Source organism: Malurus melanocephalus, unplaced genomic scaffold (genome assembly GCF_030028575.1).
Source record: "Malurus melanocephalus ecotype Western Australia unplaced genomic scaffold, MMel_1.1 scaffold_275, whole genome shotgun sequence".
NCBI classification, from domain to species: Eukaryota; Metazoa; Chordata; class Aves; order Passeriformes; family Maluridae; genus Malurus; species Malurus melanocephalus.
Window position 1 is genome coordinate 65,787 of NW_026623507.1, and position 17,196 is coordinate 82,982.

The following is a 17,196-nucleotide window of genomic DNA, read 5'->3' on the forward strand; positions in this document are numbered from 1 at the left end:
GGAAAAGGAAAGTGCCCACTCTGGGGGTGTTCCCAAGGAAAAACCTTCTTGGGACACCAAACAAGCAGCTTTCAGGGAGATGATGGTCCAGTTTCCCATCCTTCCCTGTCCCACATTCCCTGGGGCAATTCCTGCTTTCAGGGAGATGATGGTCCAATTTCCCATCCTTCCCTGTCCCACATTCCCTGGAGCAATTCCTGCTTTAGGGAGATGATGGTCCAGTTTCCTATCCTTCCCTGTCCCACATTCCCTGGGACAATTCCCACACCCCCACAATCACCCTCACACTCGCCCCATCCACGAATTAAAAACAAGAAAGGCAAAGAACCTCTGCCACTCACCAGAGGAAAGTCATCAGGGTCGATCCAGACAATGCTCAGGTCGGGATTATCAGTGTTGTCCCTGGCAACCTGCTTCAGGATTTCCAGGAACTCAAACCCATCTGCAATGATACATGAACCATTTCAACTCTGCTTTTTGCTTGTGGGTTTCCCTGGCTCCCCTGTGCACACAGGAGTTGTTTATAGTTCTCATTAAAATGCTGTCTCCCAGCGCTTTCTTTTGATAATAAGGCTTTTAATTTCAAGCATCCTCCTCGGGTATTGAAATTAGTTACACATGAATTAAGCCCCATAATCCTTCCGTGGAGTGGAACAATGTCACTATTTTCTTGTGYTGAGGGAGGAACTGAGCCCCCAAGAGGCCAAAGCTTTCCGATTTGCCCATGGCTTTGAGAAGCTCTGAGAAGCACCRATGCCACGGCTTTTCAGGAGCTGTTGGCCTCAGCTTTCCCACATKCCTATCCCACTCCCAGCCCTCAGATCTTTCCCAGAGGCACACAGCAAGATGGATGAAGAGTTAGGGAGCAAATCTTGCTACTGGGGTGGAAGGAATGACTCTTTTTTCATCATCCATTTATATCCTAGCATGAATACCCAGAAGAATCTCAGGGTGCTGGGCTCCACAGTGCAAACAAAGGAGAAGAAAATACACTTTCCTGAAGGATGGGGGGTCACACAAGGAAGGAAATGGCYTCATACCTGGGTCATCTTCTTCAGCAAAGGCTACGATGTGGATTCCCTCCATGTCATCCTCCTGGAAACAACACAACTGTTACTGATGGGCCAGGGAGGGAGGAGCAGTGGGATGCCCTCAAAAAGGACAGCTGCAAAGGGAGCTTTGGCTAAAGCCCCACTGAGACACCAGAAATGGGAGCCATGGCTCAGTCATGAGGGTATTMGGTGCTGAACAGGGTGGTTTGGGGTTTGGGTGGTGCTGCTGAAACTCTTCAGATAAAAATGAGTTGAGCACCATGATGCGAATAGAGAGGGAGCTTCTGATGGTGTSAGGCGAAAGCTCTTCTGCAGGAAAGGTCAAGGGCCCTCTGGAATGAGAGCAGAGGATCCCCTTTCATGCCTGAGGCCACCTACCCTCATAAATTTTCAGGTCCCAAGAGATGGTTTGCAGGGAAAAAATATCTGCCATCATGCTCAGCCCCAAATCATGCTCCTTTGGGGTCAGCTAAGGAGGTTTTCTCGCAGTATGAGAGGAAAGGTGGCTCATTTGGCCCCTTGGGGAGGTGAAGGGTCTCTGCTTTTGGTGAGGGTCTCCATGAGCAGTGAGGGAAATCGAATGGGGTCTCATTTCAGGGCTCCAATGAGTGGAGTTCAGAAATTACAGCCTGGTGGATTACTTTTCTCCATGAAACATGTGAGTAATGATACTGGCAAAGGCCAATGGATCTGTGGGCTGGTTCATCATCCTCCTGCTATGAATGTCATCTCTGAATTATCCCGTGGATCGGTTTCGCCTTCCTCACCCGCTGTCGGTCCCAGTTTCCATTTCAATTGGTTTCAATGCAAAAAAAAAAATTCCCATCTAAATGCTAATTTCTTTTCCCTTCTGAGCCCAGAGGTGACAAAGCCACCATCAAAAACTGAAAGGGGGAAAAAAAAAACCCCTGAAAGATTAAGTGGAAAACATTATCTTTAAAAACAATAGCGGATGCTGAGCCTTTGTGGACGTCTTCAGGGAATACATTTTCACYGGGACATTCTAGGCAGATTTACTTGGGATTTAGACCACTTACAGCAGGCAAAATTTACACTGTTGCTTTTTTGTCATATTTGCCAGCAGCACTGTCAGACAGCAACATAAAAAGTATATATCTATATGCCCTATATAATTATATGCTTCTACCTATATAATACAGTGCTATCCTGGCCTGCAAGGCAGCAAATGAACCTGGACTAAGTCCAGTGAAGGCACTGAGGAAGTTGTGAAGTTGCAGCAAGATCAGAATCCAGCCCCCTGTCTTCTGTAGGTAGGAGTCCACTGCTCCTAGCAGAGGCAAGATCTGCATTCCCAGGCTGCTGGTTGAGCAAGCAGCCCACCTGTGAATTCCCACTTTTCCTGAGGCTACTTTAGAATATGTTCAGTATGAAAGCAAAACCACTGCATGTGAAATTTTTGTCTCACTGAAGCTCCATTAAAAAACCTTGGAGGGGGTTTGGTGGATGTTGGAAGCTGTGTTCTGTACAGAACCTCTATTTCAAAACAGAATTAAAAGCTATCGTGCCTCAGTGACTCATAACTCCTGGTTCAGTTTTATTACTTCTTGCCTTGCTGTATTAAAGACTCCCAAGGTTTTTGCCACTCTGGAGTCCCACAGTGTTTYGTGTTACACAGCCAAGAAGAGTGACATCTGAATGATKTTAKAAATGCATTGAGCCTTTTGGARGAATGACTGCATCTTCYTTAGTGTCTGTAAAGCACCTGTTCWGCTTTGTTTTTCAGMATTCATCTGGCACTTGAGGGYCCCAGACTGGCTTTTAACACCATATGCATTCACAATGAGGGGATAATTTGTTGTACACAATTTTTCTTTCATTTTCATCCTTCCCTTCTTCCCCACCCCTGCAGACTCTGAGAGTCTTCTGTGCGTGATAAGGGCCAAAATGCTGGTTAGTTCTTCACAGTTGCTGATTTGCAGCTTTCTTGCACCGTGAGAAGTGCAATCAATGCCCAGTCTGCTTTGAAATCCATAAATTAACTGTGCTGCCTGCCTTCCCTTGCATTTTGAATTGTAGTTTTACAAGGATGTGTAGTGACAGGGCGAGAGAAAATGGCTTTACACTGAGAGAGGATAGATTTAGATTGGATATTAGGAAGGATATTATATTTACTGTGAGGGTAATGAGATCCTGGAACAGAGAAGATGAAGAGAAGTTGTGGATGCCCAGTCCCTGGAAATGTTCAGGGTCAGGTGGGATGGGGCTTTGAGCARCCTGGTCTGGTGGAAGRGGGGTGGGAAYTMGATGATCTTTAAGGTCCCTTTGAACMTAGAMCAGTCTGTGATTCTGTGATTTTCCATGAGACATCTGCATGATCCCTGCAGCTCACCCTGTGAGCAGGCCATGGAAATCACCCAGCACTGATGTCCCTTAGCTGGGATGGAGCATCCTTGGGCAGGATCCCTGCACAGACCTTGCACACTGCTTGACTTTCCCTCTTCCCTTGGTGGAGGGAGCCAGCCCAACCATCCAGCACTGCTGAGCAAAGTGTTTGAGCACATTGCTGGAACTCAGGCACTCAGCACCACAGCCAAGGCTTTCCCTTTTGTCCAGAAGAGAGAAAGCAGCCCCACAAGGAAGAAAAGTTAATWTTTTGCCCAGCCAGAGCTCTTGAGGAGCAGTTTCTTGTTAGAAGCTTGGAGGGGATACAATGGTTCCCACAGCACGTGCTTACCCACGTCTCAAACATGTCCTCTGGGCGCAGCTTCCTCAAGGTGGCCCTGAAAGGAAGACAGAAATGCTCTTTGAGATATATCCAGCACTGCCACAATGACACAGACTCAGAGAAAAATTCACCATGCCACCTTTGGATGGAATCAGCCGGAGTCAGCCACCACATTTTGAATGCAAACATGGGGGCACTGTAGGTCAGTTCATGCCTTTATTTATGATGATAAAACCCTGCCCCTTGCCCCACTGGAGTCGTTGCAGCCACCATTCCTCCTTGGCAAGATGAGATGCCTCTCTGTCCTGGGATGTGCTCATGAATTAGCCCCTCACAAGGCAGCCAGTCCTGCCTGTGCTGAGAGCACGGGGTGATCCATTCACTTTTGTTTTTCAGTCCCTGGGACATTCCTAACGTGCTCTGCCCCTCCTTTCTCCTGTTTCACCCCAGCACAATTTCAACACAGAAATCCTTCCCACCTCTGCTGAAGCAAAGAAGGCAGAATAAACTCTAAGAAGAAGATTTAGATCCTAACCACCACTGGAAAGAAAATGTAAACCCAAAGACTTGTCAAAGAAAAAATTTTTTTGAGAAGTAGTTCATAAAGGATAAAAGGTAAAAAGCAAATATTTTCAGACACATCTGTGTCAGGAAGCCTGGCAGGCTGAGAGTTGACTGGGGTGTTAGAGGGGCACCCAAGGAACACAAGGCATAGCACAAGTCATATTTTGCACATCTGCTTCTCCCTAGCTGACCTGCTCCAGGATGTGCTGCAAAGGGAAGTGTCAGTCTGGAAGGTTTTAGAGCAGATTGGTAGGAGTGGCAGTGTGTTGCCAGAACAAACCAGGTGGAATAAGTGAGATGTGTAACCTGTCACTTCAGTTTGCCTCGCCACCAGAACCATGGGAATGAGGGATTTTTTTTTTTAGAGGTCCCTAAAGGACCTGAGGAGCCACAGAACTGAGCTGCAGTTGGATCAGAGGAGGGGATTCTTGTGTGGATTGATAACATTGAAAGGCAGAGATGAATGATCAGTTTTCATGGCAGGGGGAATTAACCAGTTAAGATTCACAGCACATTCTTCAACATGATCTTATGCATAATATATTCTCACACAATCTGAAAAAGAGAGGAAATAGGAATATGGCAGCATTTTCTTATCATATCCAACTCTTTGGCAACTAGCAAAGGCCTGACAATGAGTTCATACAGAGGAWCTCCTGACACTTGAGTGTCTGCATGATACAGACATATAGGAAGAAAAACACTTGCAAAAAACTGACCCTGATTCTACAGGTGCAACTGTGGGTTCTAAATCAGCTGTAATGAATTATTCCCTCTCAGGAAAGTAGCCCAGGTGACACAAATTAAAAAAGCATTGGCAAGAAGAGTGTTGCAAACAGTTGGGAAATGGCCAAGGAGTAAAACAGACATTATGGCAGTGGACAGCTACACTGCAAACCTCCACAGAGAGTTTATGTGTGGTTCTGGTCATCCTGTCATGGAAATCACATGGACAACTGAAAAAGGCAYGTGGAAGCATGGCAGTGTGGAGTGAAGGTGTGGAATAACCTCTATTTGATGAAGGTTAAATAGGTAAGAATTTTTTGTCTTGTAAAAGAGGTGACTGAAGAGAGATTTAGCAGGTATTAAAAAAAAATAAATTGGGAATGGTAAATAAAAAGTAAATATCTTAGAACATGAGCAAAGTTCTAATAACATCAAGGTTGTGGTTTGATCCCTGCACAGGCTATTCGCTTACRTGTTGGACTTGATGATCCTTGTGGGTCCTTTCCAACTCAGAATATTCTGTGATTCTATCCCTACAGATTACCTAAAGTRCTATTTATTGCTCCTCTTAAGACAGGAGTAGGTGTTCAGAGAAATTATTATGKAGCAGGYRTAARCTAAAKAAAKAAGAAYRGTCTTTTGATGCAATGCATAATTSAGCTGCTGAACTCATTACAATTTGRWACTTTCAGCACCAAAGTAGAAATAAAGTAAAAACAATTATAGAAATTGAAGAAATAGCCACTAAACACAGGATCAGAGATACAATTTCTGAACCAGCAAGTCCTCTCATTGTTGATGGTCCAAAACTAGAGATTTTATCAGGTGAATGCMTATTATGTATTTAAGCTTGTCCTTGGTTATTACTCTGGATACTTTCCTGTGTTGGAGGGAGTGAGGAAAGTGGGGTTTGGATAAGTTAGAGAGAGCAGAATTCAGCCCTCATGTTGCTACACCACAATTGCAGAGTAGTGGGCATCCAACCCCAGTATTTTGCACATGAAAGAGGCATCAGCCCAGAGGACTGTGCCACAAAATTTGTGTTTGTGCAGCTGAGAGTGAAATGTGGGCTGAGACCTTGGAGTGGCAGTGGCCACCATGGCCAGATGGACACCCATCTGTGCAGCCTTGGATCAGTCACTCCATGGTGCTGAGCTCTGCCTTCCTGACCTTCTGTGGAGAGGATGAAGGTTCCCACCACAACCTGGAGCCTGTCCCTTGATTCCCTGCTGGGAAATGCAGCTGTAGGAGCAGCAGGTAGCCCGAGTCACCCTCCTGGGAGGTGTTTTCAAGGATGTGAAGACACAGCCCCTCCTGGGTAGCTGTGCCCTTACACTCAACCCTGTGTTTTCACACAGGAGCAGCCTCTCTGGTGACTTCCAGGCTTTTATGGCAGCTGAGTCCCTAAACAACTGGGCATTAAACCTGATGGCAGAAAGCACGAGCAGCCACAGCTCCTGCTGAGTTGATCAAACACCCAAGGTGCTCATCACCATCCCTACAGCCATAAGAGTTGTGCCTTCTCTGTGCCTACGGTCAGCAGGAGCCTCTTTGTCCCTTGTGGTTCCTTTGAGCTCAGAGCTGCCTCCAGACATATCTGACATCAGGACAGGGATACACCCATGAGTAAAGMTGGTTTTGGAAAGGAGGAGACTGGACAGGATTTGGATTTGGTTTGAGAGGCCTTGGAGAGGATAATTTTCTGTACAGACCTAAATTAAAAGTTTACATAATTAGGGCAAGGATTCCACTCTCCACTGCCTTCAAGTCTCACTGCTTTTAGACTGAGGACTAACCAGGGAGGAGGAAGAGCAGGAGGGGGGAAGCTGTGTTATCACAGCTCCCTTGGGGTGAGCTCTGATTGCTGTGCAGATATCACACTTCTGAAAGTAGGAAAACACCAGCACAATTCCAAACCTGGGTGAGCAAATCAGCAAAAGGTGGTCGTCATCCTAATTTTTTTTGAGGGTGATGCCCTAGAGAGCTGAGGTCATGATGACAGACACCTTTATCCCCTTCCCTTGTCCAGGAGCATCCTGTGTGCCACATACCTTCTGTGCTCTYTCACAAAATCCACCAGCTCCTCCTCTGAGTAAGGCTTGTCAGGGATGTGAACRGGCTCATCCATGAAGGGCTCATAGAAGTCCACCTCGTTCATCTTTAGGCCCAGCTTCTTGGCAACCTGTTGCAGTGCAGTCACAAGTGAGGGAGCCTGAYGTGCCTCCTTGCCTACCCTGGCAGAGCTGAGATCAAGGCTCCTGCTCTCTCTCTGTCTCAGTGAGGGGTGACCCACAAACAGAATGGATCTTTCTTTGTTTACAAACCCACTGATGCCCCCTACACTGCTGCTGTCAAACACTGGGATAGAGCAAAGCCAGACAGAAGGCCCTGCAGACCTAGAGGGGCTGGTTTCCAAACCCAAGGTCCTGCCTCCACCCTGCAGAAATGGCCTTTTATCTCACACTGGGGCCAAATTATCCATGCAGACCGACACCACAAAGTCCAGGAAGGCTGAAAATGAGAAGCTGAAACCAGACAATAAATCTGACAATAAGTCTGGGAACCTCCTGAGCTCTCAGGAAACAGGTGGTGGCATATGTGAGATCCCATGGAGGTTGGTGGATGCTTACCCCTTTGTCAAAGGTGGCAAAGAACTTGATGTASGGCTGGAATTGTTCTGCAGCTTCTTCAAATGCCTTGAAATCTGGAAGGAGAAAAGGGGAATGAAGAAGAACTTTCAGACAGCTGGCCACACTCTGATCAGCCCAGAAGTTATTGGGGAAGAACAAATATAAATTACTGCAAACTCCATCAGATGGCAGCTCAGTGTTTTTTCCACCCTTCCAGGATTTACAAAAAAAAAAGGATGATTTCATGTGGAATGATGATTTCATTCCACACCATTCAGAAAAGCTGCAGAGCCCAGCATGCCACCYTTAACTGGGGCTGAAATTAGCAGCCCTGTGAAGCAAATCCAGGGGTAGTTCAGCCTGGGAAACACACGGAGTTGCTCCAGCATTAATGATTGGTGCCATTCCTTAAACCAGCTGTGACCAGGCATGCTTCCCCCGCTGCAGGAGCACGGGGTACCAACCAGGTAAATTTTGGCTGTAACTCCTATCAGGTCCTCCTGAGTTCAGAGCTCAGGAAAGATGCTCTCAGCCTGGCAGGAGATTTTACAACAACATTTTTACAAACAACCTTTCTTTTAAGCAGCTATTACTGAACAGTTTTAGGGTCACAGCCCTGCCCCAGCTGTCCTGCAGCCAGTTTGAGAAAGCTGAGGGGAGAGTTGCATTCAGCAGCCCTGGTGAGATGTTCTTGTTCAGGTAGGAATACCTGTTTTCCTGCTAAAGGCAGGATGCCTGGATAGCAGGAGAGCACTCAGGGCTGGCACAAGAGACTGCAGGGGAACAGGGAACTTCTCAGGTGAGGATTTCTCTATTCTTGTGAAAGCTGGGTTTGCTCAGCATGGCCCCTGAGTTGCACTTTCCTCAGGGTATGGGACCAGCCTCTTCCCAGTTTTGGGGATCAGCAAGAAGGAGCAGGTCAGTGCCTCACCAGGCTGCCCCAAAGGGCCCTGCTCAGTTAGTATTTAATGTGTAYCCCCTTTTCCTTCACCTCCCCCCTTCCCTCCCTCCCTCCCTGATCCTTTGGGCTCCCTGCTCACCAAAAGGGGTGCTTTGCTCCTGCTACTTTTTCTCTCGGTGTAACTGTAACCTCAGCTGATTTTGGGGTAAACTGAGTTTGTGACCCTCTCCTCTTGCCAGCAGACACCTTGCAGAAGGGTCCCTGCTGTTGTAGGAATGGGCTCATGCATTACAGCAGCAGAAACTCACCTGCAAACCCTCACATCCTCTGCAATTTTCACTCTGTCACACCYTGCCACGTACCCCAACACCCTTCATGTTCATGCACAACAACCCCAGAAATACCAGGCAGGCTCTGAGCCCCACGAGGAACAGATTTATCTTACGTTCTGAGTCTTCTCCCTTGAAGTAGCCAATGAGTTTGATCTCGTCRTCGATCTGGTCGAAGGCCTGAAGCTCCAGTTTGCTGTTTATGACCTCCACGGGGTCTTCCAGCAACTGCCATGACAAATGCATGTGGTAACGCAGTGATTTGCAGCACCAACCTATGCCTGGCAGGGTGGGTCACAAGCAGCCTGAGCGGGGAGAAAGAGGTCACCCAAATTTCTCTGCTGTTGGAAAGYTACTCAGAGCTCTGTGCCTGAATGTGAGGAGCCCAGGGAAGCAGGTCACCTTGGAAAGGAGATGTTAATGGGATCACTGCAGAGGTGGAAGCATCAAGAGGGAGGCTGATAGGGGATTGGGTAACCCAAATGGATGCTGAGGGACATACTGGGGTGTGAGGTAAGGGACAGCAATTGAAGCTGGTTTTAGGGAGCCTGAGAAGTAGGATATCTTTTGYCTTTAGGCTCAAAGGTGAGCATTTTGTTCTTAGGCCTTGCATCTCCTCTCACTCAAGGCAGTGCAATTTGGGGAGCTCACTGAAGATACACTATGTTATACGTGTCTAGAAATGGGCAAATAGTTTGCAACAAAAGCCTTTTTAATTGTTCAATGAGAATCCTACTTCTTGGGTATTTTTTTTTGAAAATAGCTCTTCTTCATTTAAGACAAAAAAAAAAAAAAAAGCGTAGAAGATTTTGCAAATGATGAAGTGTTTGCACACACACTTGCTAACTGAGGTGGGTGACCAGCTCAGGGATTGTTGCTTACTGCCAAATACTCCTTAAACAGGAAAGAGGACAGGATGTCTCTAAGATGTAAGTGGGTAGTGGCATAGAAGGGTAAAAGCTTTTCTGGGAGCTCGTGGCCAGACACATWTTGGGGAAGTTGTCAAATTCCATCTCTACCAGTGGACAATAAACAGGGATAAAATTTCCAACAAAGATACACTTATTTCTTTTAGCAAACTGAATATTGCAAAGTCTTCTCAGAAAGGTTTTATCTAGTTGTGAGCTTATGCTTACATCCAAGAGGAATTCCACCAAGACATCTGCGGACAGTTCCCCRTCAAATTCAATCAACCGCTCATCCTTAAACACATAGAGACTTCCCTCTTCAAGCAAGCCTGAAAGAAGGGAGGAAACAATTTGTGGTTAACATGTCATTAAAAGCATGTTAAGTGCAGAGTGTCTTGCTTGTTATCCCAGCAATTCCTCCTGGGAAAATGCAATTGCCAGTTCTCTGTGTTGGTTCAATTAGAAACAACCCAAGCAAGCAATTCCCTGACTGATGTTTCATGATGTGGGGGACAGACTTCAGCCAGAACTGGTGCTAACTGCTTCCCAAATGTTGAACTTTTCATTCAGGTCACAGTTTGGTCTCAGTTGGACAAATTCTGCACCAGGAACTTGTTTTAGCTCGGCTGTCTATCTTGCAGTAAATACTGGGCTCTAACTGACAGCTCAGATTTTAACAACCTGTCACTATATGGAAAACGGATTTTRATTCGGGTTGTGTTCACTGTCCAGMGAAGGCTGAGCTATGTGAACGTCACCAGTGACCTGAAAGTGAGCTTCAAACTTTTTGAGGCTTAGCTGGCCTTGGCAAAAGGGTCAGAAACCAATGATAGAGATGCCACAGACCGCAGGGCGACAGATTTCAGTGCTGTATCACTGGACTGAGGGCTGAGTGCCACAGAACCTCGCTGGAGGCTCCAAAATCAACAGCACTGGCCTCCTGCAATGCAGGATGGCAGGGTGCCACTGGCCAAGGTGGTTGGTAGTTTGTTCCTTCTTGGAGAGGCARAAGCTCTTGTCTTTAGTTTAGCTCCCATGAGCTCTCACAGCCTCTAATTTAAGAAAGAAAATTACAGTCCAGTATGCTTAAACCGCAGGTTTAGTGGTACATTTGTGTGCTGTTGTATTAATGATGTGGCACAGTTTTCCCATATTACTTTGTGGGCTAAAATATGAAGGGATTGGCAGTCCCTGGAAGGCAGCTGTGTCCCGGGGTGGGCAGTGCACAGCCTTCCATCTTTAGAGAAGCTTCCCCTTTTGCTCTGGGGAACAAACCTGAATGATTGGCACCAGGCTGCCAAACTACTGCAAGGCTTTGGCTGCCCCATTTGTTGTCAGGGGTCACTCTGTCATGAGGCTGGTGACATTTGTGGGACTGTGTGGTTTCCCTGTATGTTCTGGTTCTGCACTGCTGTGTTGGTCCTGTCTCTGTGTAGGAAGAGCRTGAATTTACTCCATGGCACCAATGGAAAGTTCACAACAGAAAGTTGTGAACTTGCACCCTGACATCATGACAGCATGAATTGCCTTTCTTTTTCGTTGGGTTTGGTTTGGTTTATCAGACACATTTTTTTTTCTGGAAGGGTCTTGGCTCATCTCTCATCCTCACCTCCATCCCTCCACTCGATACTGCCAGTTTTGGGGTGGGCAGATGGTCAGTGTTTGAGTGCCACCATCATCCTCCCCACCTTGGTAATGAGGATTTGTCCTCTGTGGGGTTGCCTGTTGGACATCACTCCCACAGTCTCTCCAAGCTATTCCAGAGATATCACATCTGGGAACTYACCTAATTTTTTGGCAAGCTTGGCATCCTTCTTGGAGTCCACCATCCCAAAGCCAATGCTCCTGGGTTCCAGGACCTGAGCTGCCAGCTGTGGGAGGAAGCAGAGCCCAGCATTAGCAGCATTAACACCACRGGGTAKCTAAAGGGCATCGTGCCCTGCTAGWRTGACATGACACACAAGTGACCCATATTCTGCTTTTGAGCAGCACCRATGGCTGGGATGTGTCACATGCTGCCTCTCTGCTGAGATAACCCAGAGGTCACAAGGGTTGTGTTTCTTCCCATTGTGTGGCAGCAGGAGTTTGCTGGCAGTGCCAGGGGCTGTTCATTGCCCTCAGGAGAGGGCTCCTGACTCCACTGGGGATGCCAGAACAGGGGGATGGCTGGAACAAAGTCCTGTGCCACCAACACGAAGAAAAACCCTCTTTCTCTGCAGCACCTGGGTGGCCTCCTGCAGGACAGTGTGACATGTGGGCACCAAGGACATTTTGACTCTCAAGTGCATGGTGCCAGGCAGCAGTGGGTGCAGGATGCTGCAGCAACATGCTTTCTTCATGCATGTGATGGGGTGGCCAAAGCAAGGTCCTTTTCCTATAAAATGCTTCAAGWCATGGCTCCTTTCCAGGCTTCAGTAACCCTGGTCCTCTGTTTTTGYTAAAGAAATGCATCTAGGCCCAGCCATGCTCATGTTCACCTTCTTGCAGCTTTGCAAAACCACTGCATCCTGTTCCCACCGTTTTTGACGAAGGGGCCTCTTGGAGATATCGAGTTCCTGCCTGTTTTGTGAAAATAGATATGTGAGGAAAGGAGAGACGCTCTGCAAGGGCCCTCTGGTGGGACCCTGTGAATTCCAAATTGGCTCCTAGAGATGAAGTGACCCTGGTAAATGGATCCACTTATGCACTGGGTGACTGACAGCCCCACCACAAGTATTTTAGAGACCCTACAAGGCAGTAATGATGCTCTGAGAAGCACCAAGCAGCTGTAAGAGCCTCCTCCTCCTCCTCCCTCTCCCTTCCTGCTCCACAAATGCCTCTGATGCTGACAGTCTTCTTGCTGTTCCTCCTCCCAGCCCTGCCGGATGGTGGGAGATGATGGAGATGAGGGGTCAGGAGCCTCTGGGGCAGGAATGYCCCTATTAGGGCACAGCTGTCAGTGCTTGGAGGGGGCAGAAGGAAAGCCACGGCCCGAGATGGTGGGATGATTTATGAGGAGGCTCCCCCGCCCCCCTGGCTCGTTTTGGCTCACTCCCCCAGACTCCAAGCCAGTTTGAATGTCACCCAGCAGTGCTGCCACCGTGGCCACGTGGCCCYTTGGCTCCCCTGCTATAAATATATTTCTGCCTGTGCCAGGAGGCTGCGAGAGTGAGCGGTGATTGCAGGCGTCGGGCAGTGAAAGTGGTGGGGCGGCCACCTCGCCTGTGCAGCGTGGTGTCACAGGGCCAGCTCCCTGTCCCTGAAATCCTGGGAGATGGTGGCAGCTATCCTGGTGATCAGGGCTCATGGATCTTGCTCTTGCTTGAGCAAAGGGCAGAGATGGCAAACGCAGGTTTTTTTCTCCCTTCTACAAAATACACATCCTCAGTCCTGTCCCAATGCTCTCCAGGAGGACACAAACTCCACCAACCAGCACAGACTGTGACTACTTTGTGACCAGAGGATAGACCAAGGCAAGAAGATTTGATCAGTCACGTTCAGTCCAGTCCATACTTGATTCAATTACTTACAGTKATATCAGCTRCCTGCCAGACAAAGTCAGRGGAGTTTAARCCCAGCAGTTCTTGGAAGGTGGTTWGGGTTTCTTGTGGGTGTTTGAAGGTCAGAAATGTGCAGAAAAGCAGCAACACCTGCTACAAGTGGTTGGGTGTGAGCAGGGATGTTTGCAGGAGAGGAGGCATGGATCAGGAGTCGAGCATGTCAGCGTGCAGCACACACAGAGCAGCTCTTCAGAGAGGTGTGGGTGCAGCCGTGTAGCTGTGAGAATTGAAGATTGCTGRAGAAGAGTAAATGTGTCAAGAAAACGTGGGTGATGTGATGAAAGCCTCTTCGTGCAAGACTGTGGGAGYGCTCAGCAGTGCTGGAGGTGTGCCTGTTGGTGTTTCATGGCCTGTCTAGCCAGACTGTCTCCTGCAGGTGTGTTTRTGGTGGGTAGGAAAGTTTGGAGGGTTTCCTCTGGAGAGGCTCATCCCCAGAGATGTGCAACAGTTTGGGCATATAGGAGAGCACCCATGTGTGCTATGTGAGCGTTCCTGAGGGCACAGAGCTGGGAGCTGCCTCCTCTGCTGGGACCTTCATGCCAATGAGACAACGAGGAGAGCAGCACAGCTTGCACTCACCCCCAGAGCAGGGTCTCACCACAGGCAGCTCTTTGTGCAACATGAGACTCTCAGGAGCCCTTTCCACTGGGGCAGAGACTGGAGGCAGGAGATTTGGCAGGATGTTCATGGTGGCTTTTATGAGTGTAAGCTATGCAGGGGCTGAGTGTTGCTCCTGACCTTACTTTCCCTGATTTCCACTGTAGCAGGTGAGTCTGACCCATGCACGGGTGATGATATACTCCCACACCTATATCTGAAGCCCAAAAGGCAGCAAAATACAGAGTATGCCAGGGGCACAGCARTTTGGCTAATTGCCCCCTACTCATTACAGTATCAAGCATTTATAGATCCCCTTACAGTATTTTCTGATTCCATAATGCYAGTGGGATTTGAATGCAGATAATGTTTCTAATCTTGACAATCCTCTTGGCTCGGGACCTTGGGACAGAGGCATCTGTAATCTAAGAGTACAGCCCCTCCTCCTCCTCCTGCCTTTAATTTCATATTGCTCCAAGTCGTGGCCAGCCAGAGCCCTTGCCTTTGTGTCAGMCTCTATCTCCAGAGCATGTAATTTAGCTTCAACAGCTGCATGGGGGCATGGAGGGTRGAAACTACCCTGGAAGAACTGGACCTAACTGATCACACAGTCCCTGAGGTGGAGCAGGAGATTTGGCCAGGCAGAGGGGGCTGAGAGCATGAGCAAAAAGCCAAGAATYTTGTAAGCTCACGTCCCACACACATTTTTGCAGCCTCATTCTCATRTGCATGAAGCCTTTGCAATGCAGACTTTCACCCATAAGATCCCAACTGTGCCCTGTGCGATGCTGGGAAAAATGAGTTTGGCAGCAATCTTTCTTCCTCCCATATCCCTCAGGTAATAACCATATTTAAATTTGGTATGAGGGAGTGAATGGCCCTCTGGGATGTGTGAGAGGTCCAGCCCAAAGTGAAGCTTGAGTACACAAGAACCCTGTCAGCTTGGATGGTGTCAGCAGCCACTCTGAATAAYGGGTATGGAAAGGCACAGCTCCCTGCCCAACATCTCAGTTCACACTCACCACACCTGCCTGAGCCTGGGGGTGATGCTGGGAAGATKTGGGAGATTTAGGAAGTCCCATATAGTCATCCTGAATTCCTAGGTTAYACAGCAGCAGAAATGTCACTCTCTGCCTCACCGTGCTCCTATTCCAGCTGCAGACTGCACTGATTGTGCCAAACCTTGCATTTTGGTTCAGTTTTACTGCTGAAGGGCACACAACACTCCCTAGAGACGGTTAAAATTGGGGGTGGAGGGGTGACTGTCTCAGCATGGTCAGTTCTCATTGTGAGGTGACATTATGGCATTATGGCCTGGATTTTCTTCCCACCCCTCTGCCCAGAGCACCTGCCCAGAGCTCCCACAGACAGAAAGGCTCATCTTCCCCAGCTGCTCAGGCTGCAAGGAAGGGGGCTGGGGACATTTGGGTATCTCTGAAAGCCATTAGGAATAAACTCTTAACCAGGGGGAGCTTTCTGTTTTGCTGTTTAGCAGTGGAGGAAGAACAAAACTCCAGCAATGCAGGGAGAAGAGCAGCAGGAGATTACAAGGAAACTTCCCTCATGCAATCTACGCTTCTCTGCTGCTTGTCTCTACTCTCTTTAATGCTGCTGTTGATGCTGATGGYCAGAACCTGGTTGATGAAATGATGCTGATTTTATATCCCAAAATGTTAGGTTTTTATTTTCAGAAACAGCAGGAAGAGATTGCAAGTGTTTAGTGCATTCCCCCAAAAGTTTTGAATCATTATGCAGGACTCCCACCTGCACGCTATAGTTGGATTCTTTGATATTTGAGACACTGGGCAGTTTCAGAGTGTTATTTCTCCTTCCTAATGCTGTCCCCACTAACAACTCCTTGCATACCACACTAATAATGTCCTAGGTTTTTCCATAATTCAGGCTGTCCTAAAGCACTGTGAGGATCAAAGAGCAGGGCTAGAATCCTGATGAACAGCTGCCACTAGAAAAGTCACCCTACTGGCAGTGGGGACTGAAGGAGAACGTGTTGGTCTCACCTTACCATGCTTTTCCACCACCTGAGCTGCTTGGACAGGCTGAACCTCCCCTCCTCGAGATCCTTGGACTCAAAGGCAAGTCCCCAAATATGGAACACCCAAAGGTCACTCCCTCAGAGCTGTTTTTCACAGGTAATGCTTCAAAAATGCTGCCCTGGAGCTTTAGTCGTTGTGCAGCAGCTCGGCGGGGTCAGACATACAGCAGCGTGCTCTTTGGCTGCCTCCCTAAAGGTTTCACATAGTTGGGGCTGTATTTTTATCTGCTCCTGGCATCCCTAATTTTAGTGAGCTGCAAGCCAAAGCACAGCCTCCCCAGCCATGAGCTAAGTGAGGCTGGTGACCGTGCCACCGAGCACCCATGGGTGCAGGGCCACCTGCCACTGCTCCCAGCCAGTCCTGCTGGCACTACAGCACGGATGTTTTGACAATTCAGCTGTGCAGCTTGCACCTCAAGGGCAGACAGGGTGGTGTGTGTGTGTGCTGCCCCAGCTTGTGGGGTGTGGGACTGGACAAGGGCCACCCCGATAAGCCACCCTTTCCAAAACAGAGACAGTTCAGTTTGGGGGCTGTCCCTGACAAAAGCGAGGCTGTTGCTGCCTGGTTTTTCKTCCTGGCCTCAGCAAAGCTGCTTTGAAACTGAAGGCTGGATGTTGCTGTGARGACCAGGCAGGGCAGAAAGCTTGGTGCTTTCAGTGGGTGCTGGAGGATGCTTGGTATTCAGCCCCTTCACCTACACATGCCCATGGCATTCCTACCCCTCAGGATCTCAGGAACAATCCACATTTCTCCAGTTGCTGACCAAGTGGGTGTAAGCCAGCACCTCTGAAAACCCAGAAAGTCCAGGATGCTGCAGACGAGAGCTGGGAGCYCCCATTCTGCATCCCCAGGAAGGATCAGCAAGGCAGGGCCCTGGGGGAACAGASTGGTCCTTGAGACAAGGAAGACTTTTTCCTCAGGGAGGGAGCAGAGAGAAATAAGAACCGAGGAAAGCTTTAAATACACCCAGCCCTCCTTGCACTGGAGGTGTCAGAGGTCTGCTAGCTGACGGCAGTGTCTCCTGCCAGGGCCCGACAGGGTTCCCAGAAAAAGAACATATCATGTACAGCAGCTGGCCTTCACCGGAGCTGTGTCAGAGAGCAGAGAGCACGCAGGAATGAGCACCATCAGCACTGCTCAGGAGGGAGCTCTGACCCTCCGGGGAGGAGCAACTGCCTGGGAATTGAGTTCTTGCTGGCTGCTTGCTTCT

General features: G+C 48.5%; 1 protein-coding gene across 1 annotated transcript in view; it reads right to left on the reverse strand.

The window, feature by feature from the left end:
* CASQ2 (calsequestrin 2) overlaps window positions 1–17,196 on the reverse strand; it is a 29,063-nt gene that overhangs the window by 4,396 nt on the left and 7,471 nt on the right. The window contains exons 2-9 of the mRNA XM_057376255.1: window positions 11,583–11,667; window positions 10,025–10,125; window positions 9,005–9,116; window positions 7,659–7,732; window positions 7,080–7,210; window positions 3,748–3,793; window positions 1,041–1,095; window positions 342–442 (exon numbers count right to left, since the gene is read on the reverse strand). Of these exons, the coding sequence (XP_057232238.1) occupies window positions 342–442; window positions 1,041–1,095; window positions 3,748–3,793; window positions 7,080–7,210; window positions 7,659–7,732; window positions 9,005–9,116; window positions 10,025–10,125; window positions 11,583–11,667 (705 nt within the window). The remainder of the gene's footprint in view (window positions 1–341; window positions 443–1,040; window positions 1,096–3,747; window positions 3,794–7,079; window positions 7,211–7,658; window positions 7,733–9,004; window positions 9,117–10,024; window positions 10,126–11,582; window positions 11,668–17,196) is intronic.